This window comes from Prinia subflava, chromosome 31 (genome assembly GCF_021018805.1).
Source record: "Prinia subflava isolate CZ2003 ecotype Zambia chromosome 31, Cam_Psub_1.2, whole genome shotgun sequence".
NCBI lineage: Eukaryota > Metazoa > Chordata > Aves > Passeriformes > Cisticolidae > Prinia > Prinia subflava.
In genome coordinates, this window is record NC_086277.1 from 389,502 (window position 1) to 410,194 (window position 20,693).

At 60.3% G+C, this 20,693-nt stretch overlaps 2 protein-coding genes and 1 pseudogene across 2 annotated transcripts; all 3 read left to right on the top strand.

Annotated features, from left to right (window-relative positions):
* The first annotated feature begins 475 nt into the window (after positions 1 to 475).
* LOC134562761 (low affinity immunoglobulin gamma Fc region receptor III-like) lies at positions 476 to 5,196 on the top strand. Its single transcript, XM_063420268.1, is given in 9 exon segments — positions 476 to 484; positions 1,448 to 1,529; positions 2,094 to 2,114; positions 2,203 to 2,341; positions 2,343 to 2,428; positions 2,650 to 2,931; positions 4,644 to 4,665; positions 4,753 to 4,832; positions 4,919 to 5,196. Coding segments are annotated over 9 exon segments (783 nt in total). The 3' UTR covers positions 4,981 to 5,196.
* A 2,275-nt stretch (positions 5,197 to 7,471) lies between these two features.
* LOC134562762 (Fc receptor-like protein 3) lies at positions 7,472 to 11,406 on the top strand. Its single transcript, XM_063420269.1, has 10 exons — positions 7,472 to 7,502; positions 8,058 to 8,078; positions 8,167 to 8,409; positions 8,663 to 8,929; positions 9,018 to 9,296; positions 9,752 to 10,021; positions 10,111 to 10,413; positions 10,494 to 10,580; positions 11,117 to 11,138; positions 11,214 to 11,406. Exons 1-10 carry the CDS (start codon positions 7,472 to 7,474, stop codon positions 11,404 to 11,406), a joined length of 1,716 nt encoding a protein of 571 aa, XP_063276339.1.
* A 3,841-nt stretch (positions 11,407 to 15,247) lies between these two features.
* LOC134562763 (Fc receptor-like protein 4) lies at positions 15,248 to 18,760 on the top strand (annotated as a pseudogene).
* Positions 18,761 to 20,693: the final 1,933 nt, after the last annotated feature.

A 20,693-nucleotide genomic window follows, 5' to 3' on the forward strand; every position in this document is an offset into this window, starting at 1 on the left:
CACTGCAATGGGTGATGGGGCACTGGGCACTCCTTGCTGCACTCTCCAGTCACTCACTGCCCTGTCCCAGTTCCCATTGCTGGATCCCTGAATCGTCTTCTGCAACACGGGGAGATTTCCCTGCCGAAGCCTGTGGAGCTTTCCTCCATGGGCAGGGCCAGCAGGAACTTGCTGGCCCACTTTTGTGGGGCCAGCACATGCTTTTTTTGTGGCATTGTCCCTGGAGGGGGGCGAGCAGGTTCCTCTGCCCTTGGTTTCCACACAGCTCCTCCCTGCCACATGCCATGGGCAGATGCTGCACGGCCAGGGCAGTCAGAGGCTCTGAACAACATTTCTCTTCCAGATCTTGACCCCTTTCTGATCCTATGAATCCCAGTCCTGTCTTGAAAAGTGGAACTGGAGGCTTTGGAGCAGAGGGCGGACAAAACTGCTGAACCAGAGCCTTTGTCAGACAAACCCATAAAATACAGAGTACATGTGCCAAGTATGCAGCAGGAGCCAAGCTGGGAACAACAGCCCCAATTTATTGAGATTCCAGCACAGGAAGGGGAGGCAGAGGGGAAACTATTGCAGCCACTCTTCCGGGCTCTAACTGTAAGCAGAGGTTGGGGCGTGGTGCAAGTAGCCACGGCTGCTCCCCAGTTTGTCACAGGGCACGGCCTCACCTTGGGGTAGAGACCACGGAACCTGCTGCCGTCAGTGGCTGTTGTTTCTCTTCCTGGGATCCCCCCACCTGTTACCTGCTCAGGTGTTCCCTGGGATGGCTTAGGCAGGAAATGGGGGGCACAGGAAAAAGCCCAGGGCTGTGTGGGGCACAGACCCAGAGCCTCAACCCTGGGGTGCCCCCCAGGTCATAAGCACACTGTGGGGGCTGTGCTGGGCTCTGAGTCACCCCAAAATCTGAGGCACTCAGGGAAGGAACTGGGACTACCCGTGCCCACCCAGCCACCGCCCAGCCCTGGGACCCCAACCATGGCACCCCCATTCCCTTGGTCTCTCCTCCCTGGGACCCCCATCCCATCACTCCCATTGCCCAGGACCACCATGGCCTTGATCCTATCCCATGGGCTGCTTCTTTCCCCAGAACCCCTCTTCCTGAGGGTCCCCTTTTTCCCCTTGCACCCCAAACTCTGGGACCCACATCCCATGACCCAAAATCCCTGGGGACTATGTTTCCCCAAGAGCCCCATCCCTGAATCCCCCCAGGCATGGAGACCCCGATTCCCCTGGACCCCCATTCTTGTGGACACACATCCTTGGTTCCCCAGGACCCCCGAGCCCCCCCCACTCCGGGGAACACCATCCCTCAGTGAGCCCCCAGACTGTCCCCTAATGTCCCCAGCCTGTCCCCTACTGTGTCTCCACCTTTCCCCCACCCTGCCCCGACCAAGGGCCACCTACTCGTGGGGACGAGCTGTGACCTTTCTTCCTTCCTCTGCATCCGAAGAGCCGCCACACAGGGGAGCGGTGGCCACAGCAGCGAGTGACAGCCAGCCTGGATGGCCGGGGACACGGGGATGGCCGGGAAGGTGGCACTGCTGCTGTGGGGTGAGTGCCCCCGGCATGGGCCTGGCACCCTGGGGATAGGCCCTGGTGAGGCAGAGAGAGGTGGGGAGGGGGCACAGGAGGACTGTGGGATCCCCTGAGGGACCCAAGGCCAGCAGAACCAGTCCATGGAGGTGACCAGGGCTGTGGGGACAGGAGAGGGGGGATAATAGTGGGGGATAGGGTTTTAGGGAGGTATCACAGGACTGCTGCAGCTGTGGTGAGAGGGAGAGGGGCACGGGGATTCGGGGACAGGGACAGAGGGACAAGTGCCATGAGGATTGGCCATGGGGACAGAGGCCTTGGAGCTGGTGGGGGTGACCTGTGCCAGCACGGGGTGGTTGTGGCATCCCTATTTCTGGAGTGCCCGCAGTGTCCCCATGTCCTGCCTGAGCATGGAGTGGCCACAGTGTCCCAGTCCCTGTGAGATTCATGCCACTCTGGTGTCCCCAAAGGGAAACTTTGGGGACAATGTCACAACCTGAGCCCTGGGTGCTGCTGTCCCTGCAGGGCCAGCCCCACCCAGCTCTGTCCCTTCTCCCTTTCAGCCCAGACCCTCGGCCTCGTTGGTGAGTCCTTGGGGGATGCCGTGTCCCTGCCCTGCTGTCCCCAGCCCCGTGGTGGCCTTGGAAGGCTGGTGTCCCCTGTCACCCGCAGGTGCCCAGACCACCCAGCTCCTGGTGGAGCCCCCCTGGACACCAGCAGTGCTGTGGGACCAGGTGACACTGACTTGCCAGGGCTCGGGGACCGCTGGTGCCACCACCTGGTACAAGGACGGGCAGTGGTGGGGGCAGAAGAGACCACATCACTGTCACTGAGAGTGGCACCTACATGTGTGACAGACCTGGCACTGGGCTGAGCCCCCCCATGAGAGTCTTAAATGGTGAGCGGGGTTTGGGTGTCCCCAGAGTGGCACCTGCTGGACTCTGAGGGCTCTGGGTGGGCTCTGCTCCATGGGTCACCCCCTGGTGTGACCAGAGCCCATCCCCTGCACACAGGGACATCCCAGAGTATCCCAGATCAAGGGGACTCCTCTCTTGCTGTGGGTAACCCCTGCTGCCTCCTGTGGCCACCAGGACCCTCCAGATGCCCCTGGTGTGACAGGACCCCTCTGTCCCCCCGACTGGCTGGTGCTGCAGGTGCTGGTGCGGGCACTGCTGGAGGGGGACACGGTGACACTGCGCTGCCGCAGCTGGAAGAACAAATCACTAACCAGCGTGCGCTTCTACCATGAGGAGAAGGATCTGGGGGAGCCCCGTGATGGGACCAAGCTGTCTCTGTCCCCCCTGCAGCTGCACCACAGCGGCCGCTATGGCTGCAGGGGCAGGGTGGGGGCTGCAAATCCACAGTGGGGAGAGTCGGAGCTGGTGACAGTGACAGTGCACAGTGAGTGAGAGATGGGAACAGGCAACCCTGACATCCTCTGAGGGTTTCCCCACAACTGCCTGCCTCCTTCATCCCTCCCTTTACCCCTCCCTGGGTCACCCCAAATTTCCCAAGTCCCTCTTTTTTTCCCCCATGACTGCCCGATCCCCTCTCCAGATCCCTCATCCCTCTCTCTGTCCCCCCATCCCTCCCTGGCATTCCAGACTCCTTCCAATGTCCCCGCTCCACCCTCTGGTCTCACTTCCCTCCCTGGGTCCACTCAGCCCTCTCTAAACCCTACATCATCCTCTGAGTCTCCTCCGTCTCTGGTGTGGACCCCAATCCCTGCCTGGCTCTCTCCACCTTTCCATGGGGTCTCTCCATTGTCCCCAGGTCCCAATTTGCCTCCGACAGTCCTGCTCTGCTCACTGGGGTCCTCTGTGCTCCCCTCCCCTCTTTACCCTCCTGTGTCCCCTATCTGTCCTGTGTGCCCCATCCCACCTGTGTCCCCTTGCAGGGGTCCTGCCCTAGGGGGTGTCCCTGTTAGCACAGTCCCCTGGGGGACAGGTGGCACTGGGGGACAGCCTGGTGCGGAGCTGCGTGGTGGCTGCAGGGACAGGTCCCCTGTCCTTCACCTGGCACCAGGGGGCCTCGGGGCCACCACTGGGCACCGGCCCCCACCTGGAGCTGTGGGACATTGGGGACAATGACAGCGGCCACTATCACTGCCGGGTCAGTGACGGGGACAGCGTGGATGAGAGTGTCCCCATGAATGTCACTGTCCTGGGTGAGCGGGACCCTCGGGCTGGGGGTTACCCCACCCACGGCACCCTTCTGGACACCCTCATCGCCCCGTTCCTCTCCCTCTTGCTGGGTGCCAGCCCCTCCTCCCATCCTCATCCTCGTCTCTGTCCCTGCAGTGCCCATGGCCAATGCCACCATCACCCCCAGTCCCCTGTCACACCAGGTGCACACAGGTGACCCTGTAACCCTGCGTTGCTCGGTGCAGGCGGGCTCAGCCCCTGTCACCTTCACCTGGCTGCACAACAGGCAGGAGGTGGCCCGGGGTCCCGTCCTGGAGCTTGGGGACATCACTGTGACACATTTGGGCACCTACCAGTGCGTGGCCACCAACCAGCTGGGACAGGATGGGCACTCAGCCCCGAGCTAGCCCTGGAAGTGACCCCTGGCTCACCCTGGGTCACATGGGGTCACACGGGGTGTTCAAAACCCCTGGGGTTCTGGGTGACCCCGACGTGTCCCTCACTGTCCCCAGCAGTGGCTGCAGGGGTCAGCGGGTCCCTGCTGTTCCTGGTGCTGCTCGTGGCTGTCATCAGGGCCTGGCACTGGTGGAACAAGGTGGATGCGTGACAAAGAGGGGGAATGGGGAACCCAGGGGTTGTGAGGAAGCCCCCCCTGAGTCCCGAGGCCATAGGGTGGCACCAACAGCTCCTGACTCGGCTGAAGCTGACTCCCCAGAGACCTTGGCTGGGGGTCCTGGGGGATTTGGGAATGTCCTGGAGGGTTGTGCAGGGATGTTGGAGGTTCTGTCAGGGGTTTGGGTGAGTTGGGGGGCTCAATGGGTTGAAGGGTTTCAAGGTTTTCAAGACCCCAGTTCAAGGCTTTTAGGGTTCTTCAGGGATGCTCGAGGGTCCCAGGGGTGGTCAAGGGTCCCAAGGGTGTTCGGGGGCCCTTAGGACCCCTCAGTCACACCTCCCCCCTTCCCTTTGCAGCCCTCAGGAAGCAGCAGGAAAGGTGAGTGGGAGGCTCTAGGTCTGACGCCCATTTTACCCTCACTGCAACCCCCCCTCCACCCCCACAGACACCCCCTTATCCCCGCAGGGCCCCCCTGGAGCCCCCGGGTTTCCCAGAGGAGGGGGAGGTGCTGTACACCCACATCGTGGGCACCCAGCGGGCAAGGGGTGAGTCCGGGGCGGGGGGGGGGACAGGGACACGTCACCCACGGGTGTCACCCCCACCCAGATCCCACAGCCAGTGTCTCTGGCAGGGCCCCCCCGTGCCACTCCCCCCCAGGTGACCTATGCGGAGCTGCAGGGACCCCGTGGGTGACAGCGGGACCCCAGTGACGTCTGCGAGAACGCGCTGTGTCACCGGGGGCACTGCGGACACTGCGGGCCCTGCCCGAGGGCACCGTCGTGGGTGTCCCCCCCTCTCCCCGGCTCCCGTGGGTGCCCACGAGTGGGGGGCCCCATGTGGGGCTGCCCAAAGCCCCCGTTCCAGTGCTTCCAGTGCTCCCAGTACCCCCAGGGGCTCCCCGGAATTCCATCCCCCAGTGCCAGGGGACACAGGACCCCTGTCCCTCCCACTGGACCCAAAACTCAGTTTTTTGATTAAAGCGGCAGAAATGGTTTTTGTTTGCTCGGCTCGGACGGAGGAGGCTCCGCTCAGGCTGTTGTGCAGATCCGTGTGGGATTTGCAGGAGTTTTGGGGCTCTCACAATCCCTTGGGAACGGGGACAAAATGATCAATTGGGGCATTTCCGGGCCGGTTCCGTCGCGGCTGCCCCGCAGAGGGGAAGGAGCTGCCTCTCCCCGTTTGTCCCTTCTCGGTGACACCGGCCAAGGGCTCAGGGAGCTGCGGCGGTGCCGCCCCGCGCCCACGGGCACCGATCCCGCCGCTGCCGAGCCCCTCGGGCCGAGCCGGAGCCCCGGGGGGGGGGGGCGGGGGTGTCCCCAAATCCCACCCCAAAGCCCGCCCAGCTCCATCCCCCCGGTCCCCCGGTGCCCCCGGTGCTCCAAGCCCCGCAGCCAGCGCCGGCTGCTGCCGCTCCGCCGCTGGCCGAGGCTCCGCCGCCAGCTCCCCGAGCCCCGGAGCTGCTGCGGAGCCTCGGCCGGGCCTGGCCCGGGGCGGGCGGGGGGTGCGGGCAGGGAGGGGCAGGGAGGGCAGAGGAGACCCGGGAGCCCGCGGAGGAGCCCCCGGCGCTGCGGGAGCCGAGCCCTGCCCTCGGGTCGCTGTCGCGGGTGGCGGCTGCGGGCACCGACGGTGGCAGCGTGTCCGAGGCCACTGTCGCGATGTGTCGGGATCGGCTGTTGCCACGGCAACGGCACCAACAGCTCCGGGCACTGGCGGGGCGCCCCGCAACAGGCGGGGGGAGCGCGGAGGGGCCGGGGCCGCCCGATGCTGGGAAGGGCAAATCCGAGGGATGGCGGAGATGGAACTGGGAGAGCCGAGAGGAGCCCGAGGCTGCGGGAGGAACAGCCCTGCAGAGAGGAGGGAGGGGCACGAGGGGAGCCCGTGGGGGTCCCCGGGGCGCAGAGACCCCCCCTGCAGCCCTGCAGGAGCCCCCGGCCGAGCAGGGGATGCCCGAAGGAGCTGTGAGCCGGTGGGAAGACCCCGCTGGAGCCGTTCCCGAGAGGGGAAGGTGTTTTTGAGACCTGTTTCAGCGCTGAACTGATGAATGATAAATTCAATTCATTTCCCCAAGTCGAGCCCCTTTTGGCTCACGGACTGAGCCCTCCCTGCCCTTCTCCCGGGACAGGGCGCCACCGGCTGGGATGTGCCGCCCTCAGGACATGTCACCCCCAGAAAAGGGACACCCCTGAACAGGGACAAGACCCCCTGGATGTGCCCCCCCAGGACAGAGCTCCCACCCCCCGCCTGACTCAGCACAAATGGCCTCTTCCTTCTGCTGCAGGAGAGTGAAAGTGTGGGGGGGCACAGTCGGACACCCTCAGCCCCCACAGGGCTCCCACCTCTCCTACAGCACTCGCATCCCCTTTCCCCCTCCCTGGGGTCCCCTCAACCCATTCCCTGCTCAGATGCTCCGCAGGATCGCTGAGCAGGGAACTGGGGCTGAGGAGGCATGGCACAAAAGTGAGGATAATAAGGAAAAAGGGAAAGAGAGGAAAAACCCAAGGGCAGAGGAGGGCACAAAAGCAGAGTTACGCAGGATCTCCATGTGATGCCTGCTGAGGAAAAAAGCAACCCAGGAGGGACAGAACTGGGCCCTTGGTCACCCCAAAGTCAGAGGCAGCCAGGGAAGGAGCTGTGACCATGGGCCCACCCAGCCACTGCCCATCTCTGGGACCCCCATCCCAGCACTGCCATTCCCCAGAATCTCCATTCCCAAGAGACCCCACTCCGGTAATTCCAGCCCCTGGGACCTCCTCTGCCCTGGCACCTCAGTTCCCACAAAACCCTCATTCTCACAAGGCTCCCCTTTCCCCAGGCAACCCCATCTCATGACCACAAATCGCTGGAGCCCACATTCTTCTGGATTCCTATCCCTGAGTCCCCCCAGCCCTGGAGACTCCCATTCGCATTGCAACCCCATCTCCAGTGATTTTCCAAACCCCTGAGTCCCCCACTCCTGAGAACTCCATGTCCCACCGTGTGCCACCCAGCCTTGTCCCCAGCCTGTCCCCACTCTGCCCACAGCCCGTCCGCAGCTTGTGGCCACCCTGCCCCCACCAGGTGCCACCTACACATGAGGATGAGACCTGACCTCGCTTCCTTCCTCCCTGGCCGAAGAGCCACCATGCAGGGGACAGCAGCTCCTGGCAGCGAGTGACAGCCAGCCTGGATAGCTGGGGACACGGGCATGGCAGGGAAGGTGACACTGCTCCTGTGGGGTGAGTGCCCTGGGCACGGGCCTGACACCCCGGGGATGGGCCCTGGTGAGGGAGAGAGCAGTGGGGAGGGGGCACAGTGGGGCTGCGGGGTCCCCTGAGGTGCCCAGTGCCAGCAGAGCCAGTGCATGGAGGTGACCAGAGTCATGGGGTGGTTTTGGGGACAGAAGAGGGGGGACAATAATGGGGGATAGGGATTTGGGGAGGCATCATGGGACTGCTGCTGCTGTGGTGACAGGGACAGTAGCAGGGGATGTAGGGATGGGGACAAAGGGACAAGTGCCATGAGGATTGGCCATGGGGACATAGGCCTTGGAGCTGGTGGGGGTGACCTGTGCCAGCATGGGATGGTTGTGGCATCCCCATTTCTGGAGTGCCTGCAGTGTCCCCATGTCCTGCATGAGCATGGAGTGGCCACGATGTCCCAGTCCCTGTGAGATTCATGCCACTCTGGTGTCCCCAAAGGGAAACTTTGGGGACAATGTCACAACCTGAGCCCTGGGTGCTGCTGTCCCTGCAGGGCTAGCCCCACCCAGCTCTGTCCCTTCTTTCTTCCAGCCCAGACCCTCAGCCTCGCTGGTGAGTCCTTGGGGGATGCCGTGTCCCTGCCCTGCTGTCCCCAGCCCCGTGGTGGCCCTGGCAGGCTGGTGTCCCCTCTTATCCACAGGTTCGCGGACCACCCAGCTCCTGGTGCAGCCCTCCTGGATGCCAGCAGTGCTTTGGGACAGGGTGACACTGACCTGCCAGGGCTGGGGAACCACCGGTGCCACTGCTGGTGCCACCACCTGGTACAGGGATGGGCGGCGATGGGGGCAGCAGGGACCCGACCATGTCACTGTCACAGAGAGTGGCACCTACACGTGTGACAGACCTGGCAGTGGACTCAGCCCACCTGTGAGAGCCTTAGATGGTGAGGGGGGTTTGGGTGTCCCCAGAGTGTCACCTGCTGGACTCTGAGGTCTCTGGATGGGCTCTGCTCCATGGGTCACCCCCTGGTGTGACCAGAGCCCGTCCCCTGCACACGGGGACATCCCAGAGCATCCCAGTGTGGGGGGACCCTGTCTGTGGGATTGGGGACTCCTGGTGTGCTGGGTGTGACCTAATGTGAAAGCCCGCATGAAAATGGAACACCCCCGGTGTGACAGGACACTCCTGTCCCGCAGCCCCGTTGGTGCTGCAGGTGCCAGCACGGCCACTGCTGGAAGGGGACACGGTGACACTGCGCTGCCGGTGCAGGATGGACACGTCAGTCACCGGGGTGCAATTCTACCATGGGGACGAGGAAGTGAAGGAGTCACTCAGTGGGACCGAGCTGTCCCTGTCCCCTCTGCAGCTGAACCACAGCGGCCGCTACTGCTGCAAGGGCCGGGTGAACTCCGGGGTATCACGGGGGTGGCAGGAGTCGGCACCGGTGACAGTGACAGTGCAGGGTGAGCACCCCACACCTCACACCTCAGCACCCCCACAGCCCCGCCCCAGGGAATTGGGGTCACAAATCCCCCTCCCCTCTCTTCCCAGAGCTCTTCACGGTGCCGGTGCTGGAGGGTCCCTCCGAGCCCATCGAGGGGTCCCCCCTGACTCTCAGCTGCCTCAGCACCCCCAGCCACCTGAGGCCCCGAGCCCCCCTCCTGCACCTCTTCTACCAGGACGGGCAGTTGATGGGGGGCCCGCAGGGGTCCCCGCAGCTCCTGGTGCCCGCCGTGGGGGTCTCCCACTCGGGGAATTACAGCTGCCAGGTGCTCTCTGAGCGGGGGACCGTGCGGAAGAGCAGCGCCCGGCTCGGCGTCACGGTGCGCAGTGAGTGTGGGGATGGGCACGGGGAGCTCCCACACCCCTGCCTGGAGATCCCCATTCCTGCCCGGAGCCCCATCCGTGTCACGGGTCCCCCGTCCTTCCTGGGTCTCCCGCCGGCTCCCCCAGCCCATCGTGGGTACTCCCATTTTCCTCTGTAATCTTTTCCCCCATCCCCCTGTCCCTGCTCGGCTCCATCTCATCGGGTCCCTTCAGCCGTCCCTGAGTCAACCCCACCCCTCTCTGACCTCTCCCCACAGTCCCCAGGTCCCACTGTCTCCTCCCTGCTGTCCCCCCACTCCCTCTCCAGATGTCCTCTCCCTGAACCCCCTGTCGTTCCTTGGGGTTCCTTTCCAGCCCCACCCCAGCTCTGGGCCCCCTCTTCCTCACTGCCATCCCCCTGCCCCTCCCCTTTTCCCCCTGGGTCTCTCACTGTCCCTTGGTGTCCCCCCATCTTGCAGGGATCCCGCCCTCGGGGGTGTCCCTGTCAGCACAGCCCCCCGGGGGACAGGTGGCACTGGGGGACAGCCTGGTGCTAAGCTGTGCGGTGGCTGCAGGGACAGGTCCCCTGTCCTTCACCTGGCACCAGGGGGGCTCGGGGCCACCACTGGGCACCAGCCCCCGCCTGGAGCTGCACCACGTTGGGGACAATGACAGCGGCCACTATCACTGCCGGGTCAGCGATGGGGACAGTATGGCCGAGAGTGTCCCCCTGAATGTCACCGTCCTGGGTGAGCAGGACCCTCGGGCTGGGGGTGACCCCACCCATGGCACCCCCATCCCACCTCGCCTAGTGCCAGCCCTGTCTGTGTCCCCGCAGTGCCCGTAGCCAATGCCACCATTACCCCCGGTCCCCTGTCACACCAGGTGCACACAGGTGACCCCGTGACCCTGCAGTGCTCAGTGCAGGTGGGCTCAGCCCCTGTCACCTTCACCTGGCTGCACAACGGGCAGGAGGTGGCCCGGGGTCCTGTTCTGGAGCTTGGAAACGTCACTTTGGGACATTCGGGCACCTACCAGTGCGTGGCCACCAACCAGCTGGGACAGGATGGGCACCGCGTGTTCCGGGCACTCAGCCCCCAGCTTGCCCTGGAGGTGACCCCTGGCTCACTCTGGGTCACAGGTGGGATAACACGGGGTCCCTGGGGTGTTCAGGCCCCCCAGAATTCAGGGTGACCCATATGTGTCCTCCTCTCTCCCCAGCAGTGGCTGTGAATGTGGGCAGGACCCTCCTGTTCCTGGTGCTGCTCCTGGCTGTCATCGGGGGCTGTCACTGCTGGCACCACTGGAGTGGGTGAAAATGGAAGGGGATGGGGGTCCTGGTGTGAGGGGAAGCCCCCAGAGTGGGAACCAAGACAGGGCAGCCCCGGGGGCCCCTTAGCTGGGGGAAGCTGAGCCCACAGTGACCTTGGCTGGGTGCCCTGAGTGTTGTGGGGGGAATTTGGAGGGTCTTGGTTGGGCTCCAGGGGAATCAATGGGTGGGCTTTGAGGAACATTAGGGTGGCACTAGAAGGGTTTAGGGAGCTATTGGAGGGCTGTACAGGGATGTTGGGGGATCTTTCTAGGCTCCTGTGTGAGTCTTGGGGGGTGACCCTCCCTGCCAGGCTTGGGATTTTGGGGCTCAAAGGATCGGGGGCACCAAGAGATTTGGGGGCACTATGGTGATGCAGAAGTTCTGGGGGTTCAGGGGTGCTTGGAGTGTCTGGAAGGAATCAGGGCTCCAGTGGGGATTTGTGGTTCCTGTGGGTGGTTGGAGCTGCCGAGGCCAGAGAAAGGGTCAGGGTTCCCGGGTTCCCCACATTCACTCCCTCTCCTTTCCCTTGCAGCAGCCAGGAAGCCCCAGGACAGGTGAGTGGGGGGCTGCAGCTGGGACTCCCCTTTTCCTCTCCCCAGACAACCCTTGGACACCTCTTATCCCCACAGATCTCCCCCAGAGGAGGGGGTGTTGCTGGACCCCCACATAGTGATCACCGAGCAGGCAGGGGGTAAGTACAGTGGGGACAGGGACACGTCACCCACAGGTGTCACCCCCCACCCAGGCCCCCACAACCAGTGTCACTTCCAGGGCTTCCACAAGTGTCCCCTGACCCTGCCCCACCTCGGGATCCTCAAGTGACCGACATGGAGCTGCCGGGACCCTACGAGGGATAGCGGGACCCCAGCGACATCTACAAGAACGTGCTGTAACACTGGGGGCACTGGGAGCACTGGCGGCACTGGGGGACATTGATTCCCTTCAGAGGTCCTTTCTTCCTCTTTACAGCACCCCACGGGGCTCCTCATTCCCTCACCCAGTGCTGGGCACGCACATGACCCTTTTCCCTCTTATTGTACCTAAAATGCAGCTTTTGGATTCATCTGTATGGGAAACAAATCTCACTCTTTAAAAGTTTTCAGTGTTTAAGAAGGGATAAAGGGGACAGCAGACAGCTTGCTGAGAGCTTGGCAACTGCCAGAGGCACACGGTTATTTACAACAACTCTTCTTATGTACCTTTTGATTGTATTGGTGAAATACATATTCAAGAAGATGATACATATTCAAACACTCTTTCCAGTTTATGTATTCTGGGAGTTCTTTTGCGTGGTTTGACCCTTGACTCATTTGCTCAAAGTTTGTGCCTGTGCTGAATTTACCACCTTGGGCCACTGCCCGGGAGAACCGTCGTGCCCTCTGCAGACCTGGGACAATGGTGACTCTTTCTTTGCACAGATGAAACTTGCAAAGCACTAATCCTCTCTTGAGTGAGGCGAAAGCACAGAGTAAAAACACCCAGAGAGACAATATGAAGATATCAAAGTCAGCAAAGGAGGAGTTGAACCTTAGCTGGGAAGAGAAGGAAAAGATGACTTTAGGCTTTAGGCTGAAAGTCTTTTGTAAGCCATGGTAATGGACTGTGATCTACTAGAGCATCCCTCTAAGTCATGGAAGGCATGGATGGGGAGATGAGAGTATTCAAATTGTAGATCTGAGCAAAGGCATTTGTGGTGAACTAAGTAAATATTGAAGTAGTTGTGATCTTGTGAGAAGCTTGAACAGAGAGAGAGATGAGCTGACGACCTGCCTGCAGAGAGAGAAAAGATCTCTGTTCCTAGAGATGAAGAAACCCTTTGCTTTTGAAATGTTCACCTGTAAAATGGTGCCCCATGAGTTTACACGGCCCATTATGCAGCTGTGGGAAGGCTGCGTGATACGGGAGGGACTTGACAAATGCAAAGTCCCAGGAGAGTGCTCTTGTGACAATTAAAAAGCCACAAGAGAACTGTTCGTTCTTGTGGGGAAGTTTCCATGGCAGACCAAAAGAGACTTCTCTGCCGGAGAGAACTGATGAAAGACTATTTCAGAGGTAGTAACTGACTTAAAGTCTAAGTTTTGTCTCTGGATGTTGTCAGAGTGAAAGAAAGGAGTTTGTGGGGAAGAGAAAAAGTGTTTTGAAGGTTTTATTCTGGTTCTTATTAATTTTTTTCTCTCTCGTAGTTTTGTTAATAAACCTGTCTTTATAGCCTTTTCAGTTTTGAGCCTGCTTTGCTTTTCTGGTAACCTTACCACACAGCAGAAAAAAGAGTAAATAATTCTAGTGGGCACTCAAACCACTACACAAATTGGTGCCATGACGCAGATACATTAATTGAGGACCTGAAACCACTACAGTGCCATACTGCCAGTGAAATGAATTTATTTTATTTCCTCACAAGCCCTGCGTTCTGTGGTTTGACAGATCTTGGTAACGGAAGGGTCAGTGGGAAATTTCTCTTTGCATTCTTTCTTTACATGTTTATTTACTTGGTTCTTTTCAATGTTATTTTATCATACAGCTAAGATACTCCACCAGTACATGAAATCAATATTAGGGCTATTTCACAAAATTATTGGAGTTATTCTGACCGTTGTCAGTTAGTTACACAAAAAAAGGGATTAGCTACTTCTGCAACACTTACTATTATAATACACAGCAAATAGTCTCTATTTTGATATTTTGCAGGGGTCTAAACTAATATATTTATCACACTAAAATATAGAAACTATACAGGGATTAGGATAAAAAGGCTGACAAATTCAACTGTATCAAAATTATTTAAAACCTGATTACAAACTATATTATATCAAACTAATTTGCAAAAGCCAGTGTAATAGCAAAAGTCAATGACTACATAGTTATTTTTACCATGGAGAAGGTGTATTGAAGTGTTTAATTGACATCTCCCTATCCTGCTCTTATTTTGTCAGGAATAACTTCAATTCATATCTAGAATTGCGATGCTGTTTTGTCCATGACAGGATTTGATGAGTGATCTCTCCTGGTCCTTCTCTCAACCCAAGAATCCTTCGTTGAAATTTCTCTCCTCATCCAGGGGTGGAGGGCAGTGAGAGAAAGGCTTTGGTGGGCGCAGGGCATCCGGCCACTGTCCATCCATGGCAAGGCAGGAAGGAGGAGGAGGGTCCCAGTCAGGCTGTGGAGCAGATGGGTGTGGGATTTGCAGCACTTCTGGGACTCTCTCAGCCCCTTGCTGAGAGGGACAAACTGATCACTTGCTGCATTTCCGGCCTGGTTCCCTCACAGCTGCCCCTGCAGGGGCGGTTTCCAGCCAGCCCTGCTCTGCAAACCATCAAAGGCCCTCCCAGAGCCACTGCTTGGGCTGCCATTGGCTTTTGTGCTTCTTGCAGGGCTGAGCAAGCCACAGGCAGGCCTTTTTCCCCCACACAATTCTCACCTCTGCAGCAGCTCTAAAGTTGCCACAATCCAAGCCAAGGGGGCAGGGGGCAACCTCAGGTGCTGGCTGCCCCCTGGGGCTGGCCAGAGCAGGGCTGGCCAATGACCATCCCTGTGCAGTGGGGCTGGGCCGTGGCTGGGCCCCACACTTGGATGGCCAGTGGCTTCCAGGAGGAGGAGTTGGGGAGCTCCTTCCTGCCTGGGGCTCCATTCCCCAGCTGCTCTTGCTGGCTCAGACCCTGCAGGGGATGAGTGAGAATGGAGAGGTCTGGACCCACCCAGATCTGCCATCCTCCTGGCCAGGACCCCCTGGGTGTGCCCCCCTAGGACAGAACCTGCCCCCCCCGTGTGACACTCAGAACAAACGGCCTCTTCCTTCTGCTGTGGCAGAGAGAAAGTGTTGGGGGCCAACCAGGCACCCCCATCCTCCACAGCATCCCAAGCCAACAGATCCCTCACCCCTACTTCCCACACCCTGGGGTACCCCCAAACCTTTCCCTGCTCAGGAGCTCCCCAGGATCATCAAGGCATGAACTGGGGAGTTGGGAAATTGAGGGATAAAAGGAAGGAGATTAAAATGAAGACAGGAAAAAGCTCTAGGGGGATGGCAGCATACAGACCCAGAGCACCTTGGAATCTGCCTGGGGGGATCAGCAGGCCACGAGCACCTCAGGGTGCAGCGCTGGGCTCTGGGTCATTCCAAAATCTGAGGCAGCCAGGGAAAGAGCTGTGACCCAGGGGCCCACCCAGCCACTGCCCACCCTGGGATATCCATTCCCCTCTGACCTCAACCATGAGGCCCCCATTCCTTATGTGCCCCCTCCCTGGGGCCCCAGTCCCAGGACTGGCAGTGCCCATGATCTCCATGGCCCAAAACCCGTTCCTAAGGACCCTTTGCCCACTCATTCCATCCCCTACAAGGCCTCTTCTCCCAGGACCCTCCATTCCTCTGGCATCCCATCCCTGGGACACCCCATTCCCTGAACACCCATCCCTGGCTCCCTAAACCCCCTGAGCCCCCCACTCCTGAGAACCCCATGTCCCACCGTGTGCCACCCAGCCTTGTCCCCAGCCTGTCCCCACCCTGGATACAGCTTGTGGCCACCCTGTCCCCACCAGTTGCCACCTAATCTTGAGGAAGGGACCTGACCTCGCTTCCTTCCACCCTGGCTGAGGAGCCGCCACAGTGGGGACAGGAGCTCCTGGCAGCGAGTGACAGCCAGCCTGGATGGCTGGGGACACGGGCATGGCCAGGAAGGTGGCACTGCTCCTGTGGGGTGAGTGCCCCGGGCACGGGCCTGACACCCCGGGGATGGGCCCTGGTGAGGGAGAGAGCAGTGGGGAGGGGGCACAGTGGGACTGCGGGGTCCCCTGAGGTGCCCAGTGCCAGCAGAGCCAGTGCATGGAGGTGACCAGAGTCATGGGGTGGTTTTGGGGACAGAAGAGGGGGGACAATAATGGGGGATAGGGATTTGAGGAGGCATTGTGGGACTGCTGCAGCTATGGTGACAGGGACAGGGGCACAGGGATGCGGGGATGGGGACAAAGTGCCATGAGGATTGGCCATGGGGACATAGGCCTTGGAGCTGGTGGGGGTGACCTGTGCCATCACGGGATGGTTGTGGCGTCCCCATTTCTGGGGTGCCCACAGTGTCCCCATGTCCTGCATGAGCATGGAGTGGCCACAGTGTCCCAGTCCCTGTGAGATTCATGCCACTCTGGTGTCCCCAAAGGGAAACTTTGGGGACAATGTCACAACCTGAGCCCTGGGTGCTGCTGTCCTTGCAGGGCCAGCCCCACCCAGCCCTGTCCCTTCTCCCTTCCAGCCCAGACCCTCGGCCTCGCTGGTGAGTCCTTGGGGGATGCCGTGTCCCTGCCCTGCTGTCCCCAGCCCCGTGGTGGCCTTGACAGGCTGGTGTCCCCTGTCACCCACAGGCGCCCAGACCACCCAGCTCCTGGTGGAGCCCCCCTGGACACCAGCAGTGCTGTGGGACCAGGTGACACTGACCTGCCAGGGCTTGGGGACCGCCGGTGCCACCACCTGGTACAAGGATGGGCAGTGGCGGTGGCAGGAGGCTTCCGATAACCTCATTGTCACAGAGAGTGGCACCTACACGTGACAGACCCGGCACCGGGCTCAGCCCGCCCATGAGAGTCTTAAATGGTGAGGAGAGTTTGGGTGTCCCCAGCGTGGGACCTGTGGGGCCCCGAGGTCTCTGGATGGGCTCTGCTCCATGGGTCACCCCTGGTGTGACCAGAGCCCGTCCCCTGCACACAGGGACATCCCAGATCATCCCAGTGTGGGGGGATGGGAGGACTCCTCCCTTGTAATGGGTGGCCCCTGGTGCCTCCCGGGGCCACCAGGACCCTCCAGATGCCCCTGTTGTGACGGGACCCCTCTGTCCCCCAGACTGGCTGGTGCTGCAGGTGCCGGCACGGGCACTGCTGGAGGGGTACACGGTGACACTGCGCTGCCGCAGCTGGAAGAACAAATCACTCACCAGCATACGCTTCTACCATGAGGAGAAGGATCTGGGGGAGCCCCGTGATGGGACCGAGCTGTCTCTGTCCCCCCTGCAGCTGCACCACAGCGGCTGCTACCACTCCAGGGGCAGGGTGGAGGCTGCAATTCCACAGTGGAGAGAGTCGGAGCTGGTGACAGTGACAGTGCAGAGTGAGTGAGGGATGGGGAAAGGCAATCCCGAAATCCTCCGTGGGTTTCCCCACAACTGCCTGTGTCCTTCATCCTTCCCTTTACCCCTCCCTGGGTCACCCTAAATTTCCCAAGTCCCTCTTTTTTTTCCCCCATGACAGCCCTGTCCCCTCCCCAGATCCCTCATCCCTCTCTCTGTCCTCCCATCCCTCCCTGGCATTCCACACTCCTTCCAATGTCCCCGCTCCACCCTCTGGTCTCACTTCCCTCCCTGGGTCCATGCAGCCCTCTCTAATCATCCCCTGAGTCTCCTCCGTCTCTGGTGTGGAACCCAATCCCTGCCTGGCTCTCTCCACCCTTTCATGGGATCTCTCAATTGTCCCCAGATCCCAATTTGCCTCCCAGTGTCCACTTCTGCTCACTGGGGTCCTCTGCCCTCCCCTCCCCTCCTTCCCCTCCATTGTCTCCCACCCCTCCTGTGTGCCCCATCCCACCTGTGACCCCTCTCCTGCAGGAGTCCCACGCTTGGGGGTGTCCCTGTCAGCAAAGCCCCCCGGGGGACAGGTGGCACTGGGGGACAGCCTGGTGCTGAGCTGCATGGTGGCCACAGGGCCAGGTCCCCTGTCCTTCACCTGGCACCAGGGGGGCTCAGGGGCAATGCTGGTAACCAGCCCCCACCTGGAGCTTTGAGACGTTGAGGACAATGACAGTGGCCACTATCACTGCTGGGTTAGCAATGGGGACAGAGAGGCCGAGAGTGTCCCCCTGAATATCACTGTCCTGGGTGAGGGAGACCCTCGGGCTGGGGGTGACCCCACCCATGGCACCCCCATCCCACCTTGCCTAGTGCCAGCCCTGTCTGTGTCCTCACAGTGCCTGTTCCTAATGCCATCATCCCCCATCCCCTGTCACACCAGGTGCACACAGGTGACCCTGTGACCCTACGCTGATCAGTGCAGGGGGGCTCAGCCCCTGTCACCTTCACCTGGCTGCACAATGGGCAGGAGGTTGCCCGGGGTCCCATCCTGGAGCCTGGGGACGTCACTGTGGGACATTCAGGCACCTACCAGTGCGTGGCCACCAACCAGCTGGGACAGGATGGGCACCACGTGTTCTGGGCACTCAGCCCTGAGCTGGCCCTGGAGGTGACACCGCAGGGACACTGGAGCAAAGGTGGGGTCACAAGGGCTCACCAGGGAGTGCAGGACCCCTGGGGTTATGGGGGATCCTGATGTTTCCTTCTCTGTTTCTTGCAGTGGCCACAGGGGTTGGTGGGTCCCTCTTGTTCCTCATCCTGCTTGTGGCTGTCATCGTGGCCTGGCACCGGTGGCACCACCTGGGTGGGTGACAAAGGGGTCCCGGGGAGCTGTAGGAAGCCCCACAATATTCGGGAGCGATAGGGCGGCAACCAAAGCCCCAGAACTGTGATGTTGGCAGGGTGTCCTGTATGGTTTGGGGAGGTGCTGGAGTCTCCTGCAGGGATGTTGGGGGTTCTTTCAGGGGTCCTGGGGGAATTTGGGGGTCTCTCTTCCTGCCAGGCTTTGGGTCCTTGAGGCGGAGTTGGTTAAGGGCACTGAGGAAGTTCATGAATTCTGGGGTGCTTCAGGGATGCTTGCGAGTCCTTACGGGAATTGAGGGTGCCATGGAGATTCAGGAATCCTGAGAGGGTGCAGGGCTCTGGGGACCCCACAGTCACCCCTCCCCTCTTTCCTCTGCAGCCTCCAGGAAGCACCAGGAAAGGTGAGTGGGGGTCTCCAGCTGTGGCCCCCCCCTTGTACCCCCACCCCACAACCCTCCATCCCCTCTCACACATCCCCTTTATCCCCTCATGGTCATCTCAGAGCCCCCAGCCCCCCCAGAGGAGGGGGAGGTTCTGTACACCCATGTGGTGAGCACCAAACAGGCATGGTGTGAGTTCAGTGCTGGGGGGACAGTGACACGTCACCCACCGGTGTCACCCCCCCACCTTGGTCCCCCCAACTGGTGTCTCTTGCAGGGCCCCCCCATGTCACCGTCCCCCAGGAACCCCAGGTGGCCTACGCGGAGCTGCCGGGACCCCACGGGCGACTGCAGAAGCCCAGTGACATCTATGAGATTGCGCCGTGACACTTGGGATGTCGGAGTCCAGGACATCCCTCTGGCTGCCCTGGAGGGTTTGGAGACTGGACAGAGGGTCTGGGATCTGTACAACGAGGTCAGCCAGCCTCACACAGAGCCCAGGAGGACACTGTTCCTGATCCCTGGCCACAGGAGTGAATGCCCACAGTGTATGAAGAATCACAAGCCAAGAGAATTCAAAATGAGTAGCAGTTAGTTTATAACAGAGTGTGAATGTAGGATCTAGGATTTTTAGTTTATGGGTTTAAAGAGACAAGATAGAGGAATTGGGGAGTTGTCCTGTCCTCCTTGTTCTTGTTCTTTTCCCCCATTTTCTGCTGAGTTGGATCACAAGGATTGGTTTAGAGTAGAAATGACATGTTAACATAGATAGTAAGTGTTCTAAGATTTTGTAAATTAAAAGTTCGTTGTGGACAGTGGTTGGGTCAGGGATACCAGACATAAAGCCCGGGACCCTCTGACCCGCCCAGTCTGCTGCGTGTCCTGCTCTGCTGGGGACGCCCTGCAGAGCTGGGAAAGAACTGAGAGATAATGAAAGAATAAACAACCTTGGAAACGTGCACTGGCGGACTCAACTTGTCTTCTCTGGCTCCATCGTGAGACCTTTTGGGCAAGAGAAGCTTGAAAGCCTTATAACCTTGGGGAACCGCAACCCTGAGGAGAACCTCAGGGAACAGCAAACCTGAGACTGGGGGGCTGGGGGGCACTGGGGGTCCCCAACCAATGGGCAACCACACCTGTGTGTGCTGCCACTAAAAACTGGCCCTCCCCTGCCAGTGGAGGCCCCCTGCTCAATTCCCGGCACTCCTGCCCCACTTGCATGGCCAGGTGCTGTTCCCGTGGCCACCTGCTCCAGCCGCTCCTGCCTCAGCTGCTGATCCAGCTCGGCCTTCCTGGCTGGCCAGTGTCCAGCACTGGCCACATGTCTCAGAATCATGCACAACACCAGCAAAAGCCAACAGAAACCCTTCCTGGCAGCCAAAATAGCTTCCTGTGGGCAGAGCTGGGGGCACCTGTCCCCCAAAATGTGTCCAAAGCTCAAAACCCCTGGGAGAGGCAGCAGAGCTGTGTGTTTGTGCTCAGGGATGGTTTAGGGGCATGGCTGAGCTTTAGGAACCCCTGCCCTAATTACATCGCCTCGTTAAGGCTGTGCAGAACCCAGAGCAGAACAGGAGCATTGGCCCAACCAGCTCCAATTTTGCCCCATTTTGCCCTCTCAAGCCACTGCTCCTGGCCTCAGCTGTCCCTGTGCTCCAGCTGCAGCTGCAGAGCCCTCGGGGCCAGGGGTTTTTCCCCCACACAATTCTCACCTCTGCAGCAGCTCTAAAGCTGCCACAATCCAAGCCAAGGGGGCAGGGGGGACCCTCAGGTGTTGGCTGCCCCCTGGGGCTGGCCAGAGCAGGACTGGCCAATGCCCATCCCTGTGCAGTGGGGCTGGGCCATGGCTGGGCCCCACACTTGGATGGCCAGTGGCTTGCAGGAGGAGGAGTTGGGGAGCTCCTTCCTGCCTGGGGCTCCATTCCCCAGCTGCTCTTGCTGGCTCAGATCCTGCAGGGGATGAGTGAGAATGGAGAAGTTTGGAACAGGATTTCTCTCAAAACCCTTTGGGCTCAAAGGGTCCCAGGCCCTCAGTATAGAAACTCCATGGGGGATATAGATGGGATCAGGAGAGAGCAGGGGAACCCCCAGCAGTTTCAGCCACTACAGATCTGGGCAGTCTCAGCCCCACAGCTGCAATTTGGAGCCAAATCAGCCATTTTTTCCAAAGGGAAAAAGCTGCAGTTTTCCATCGCAGTGCTGGGGCACAGGGGGCAGGATGATCCTTGGGTGTTGTGGACAGAGGGGAGATGTTTGGGGGTGTCACGAGTGTCTCAGCTGGAGGGTCTTGTCTGTCCTCTGGTTCCCAGCTCTGAGATGCTTC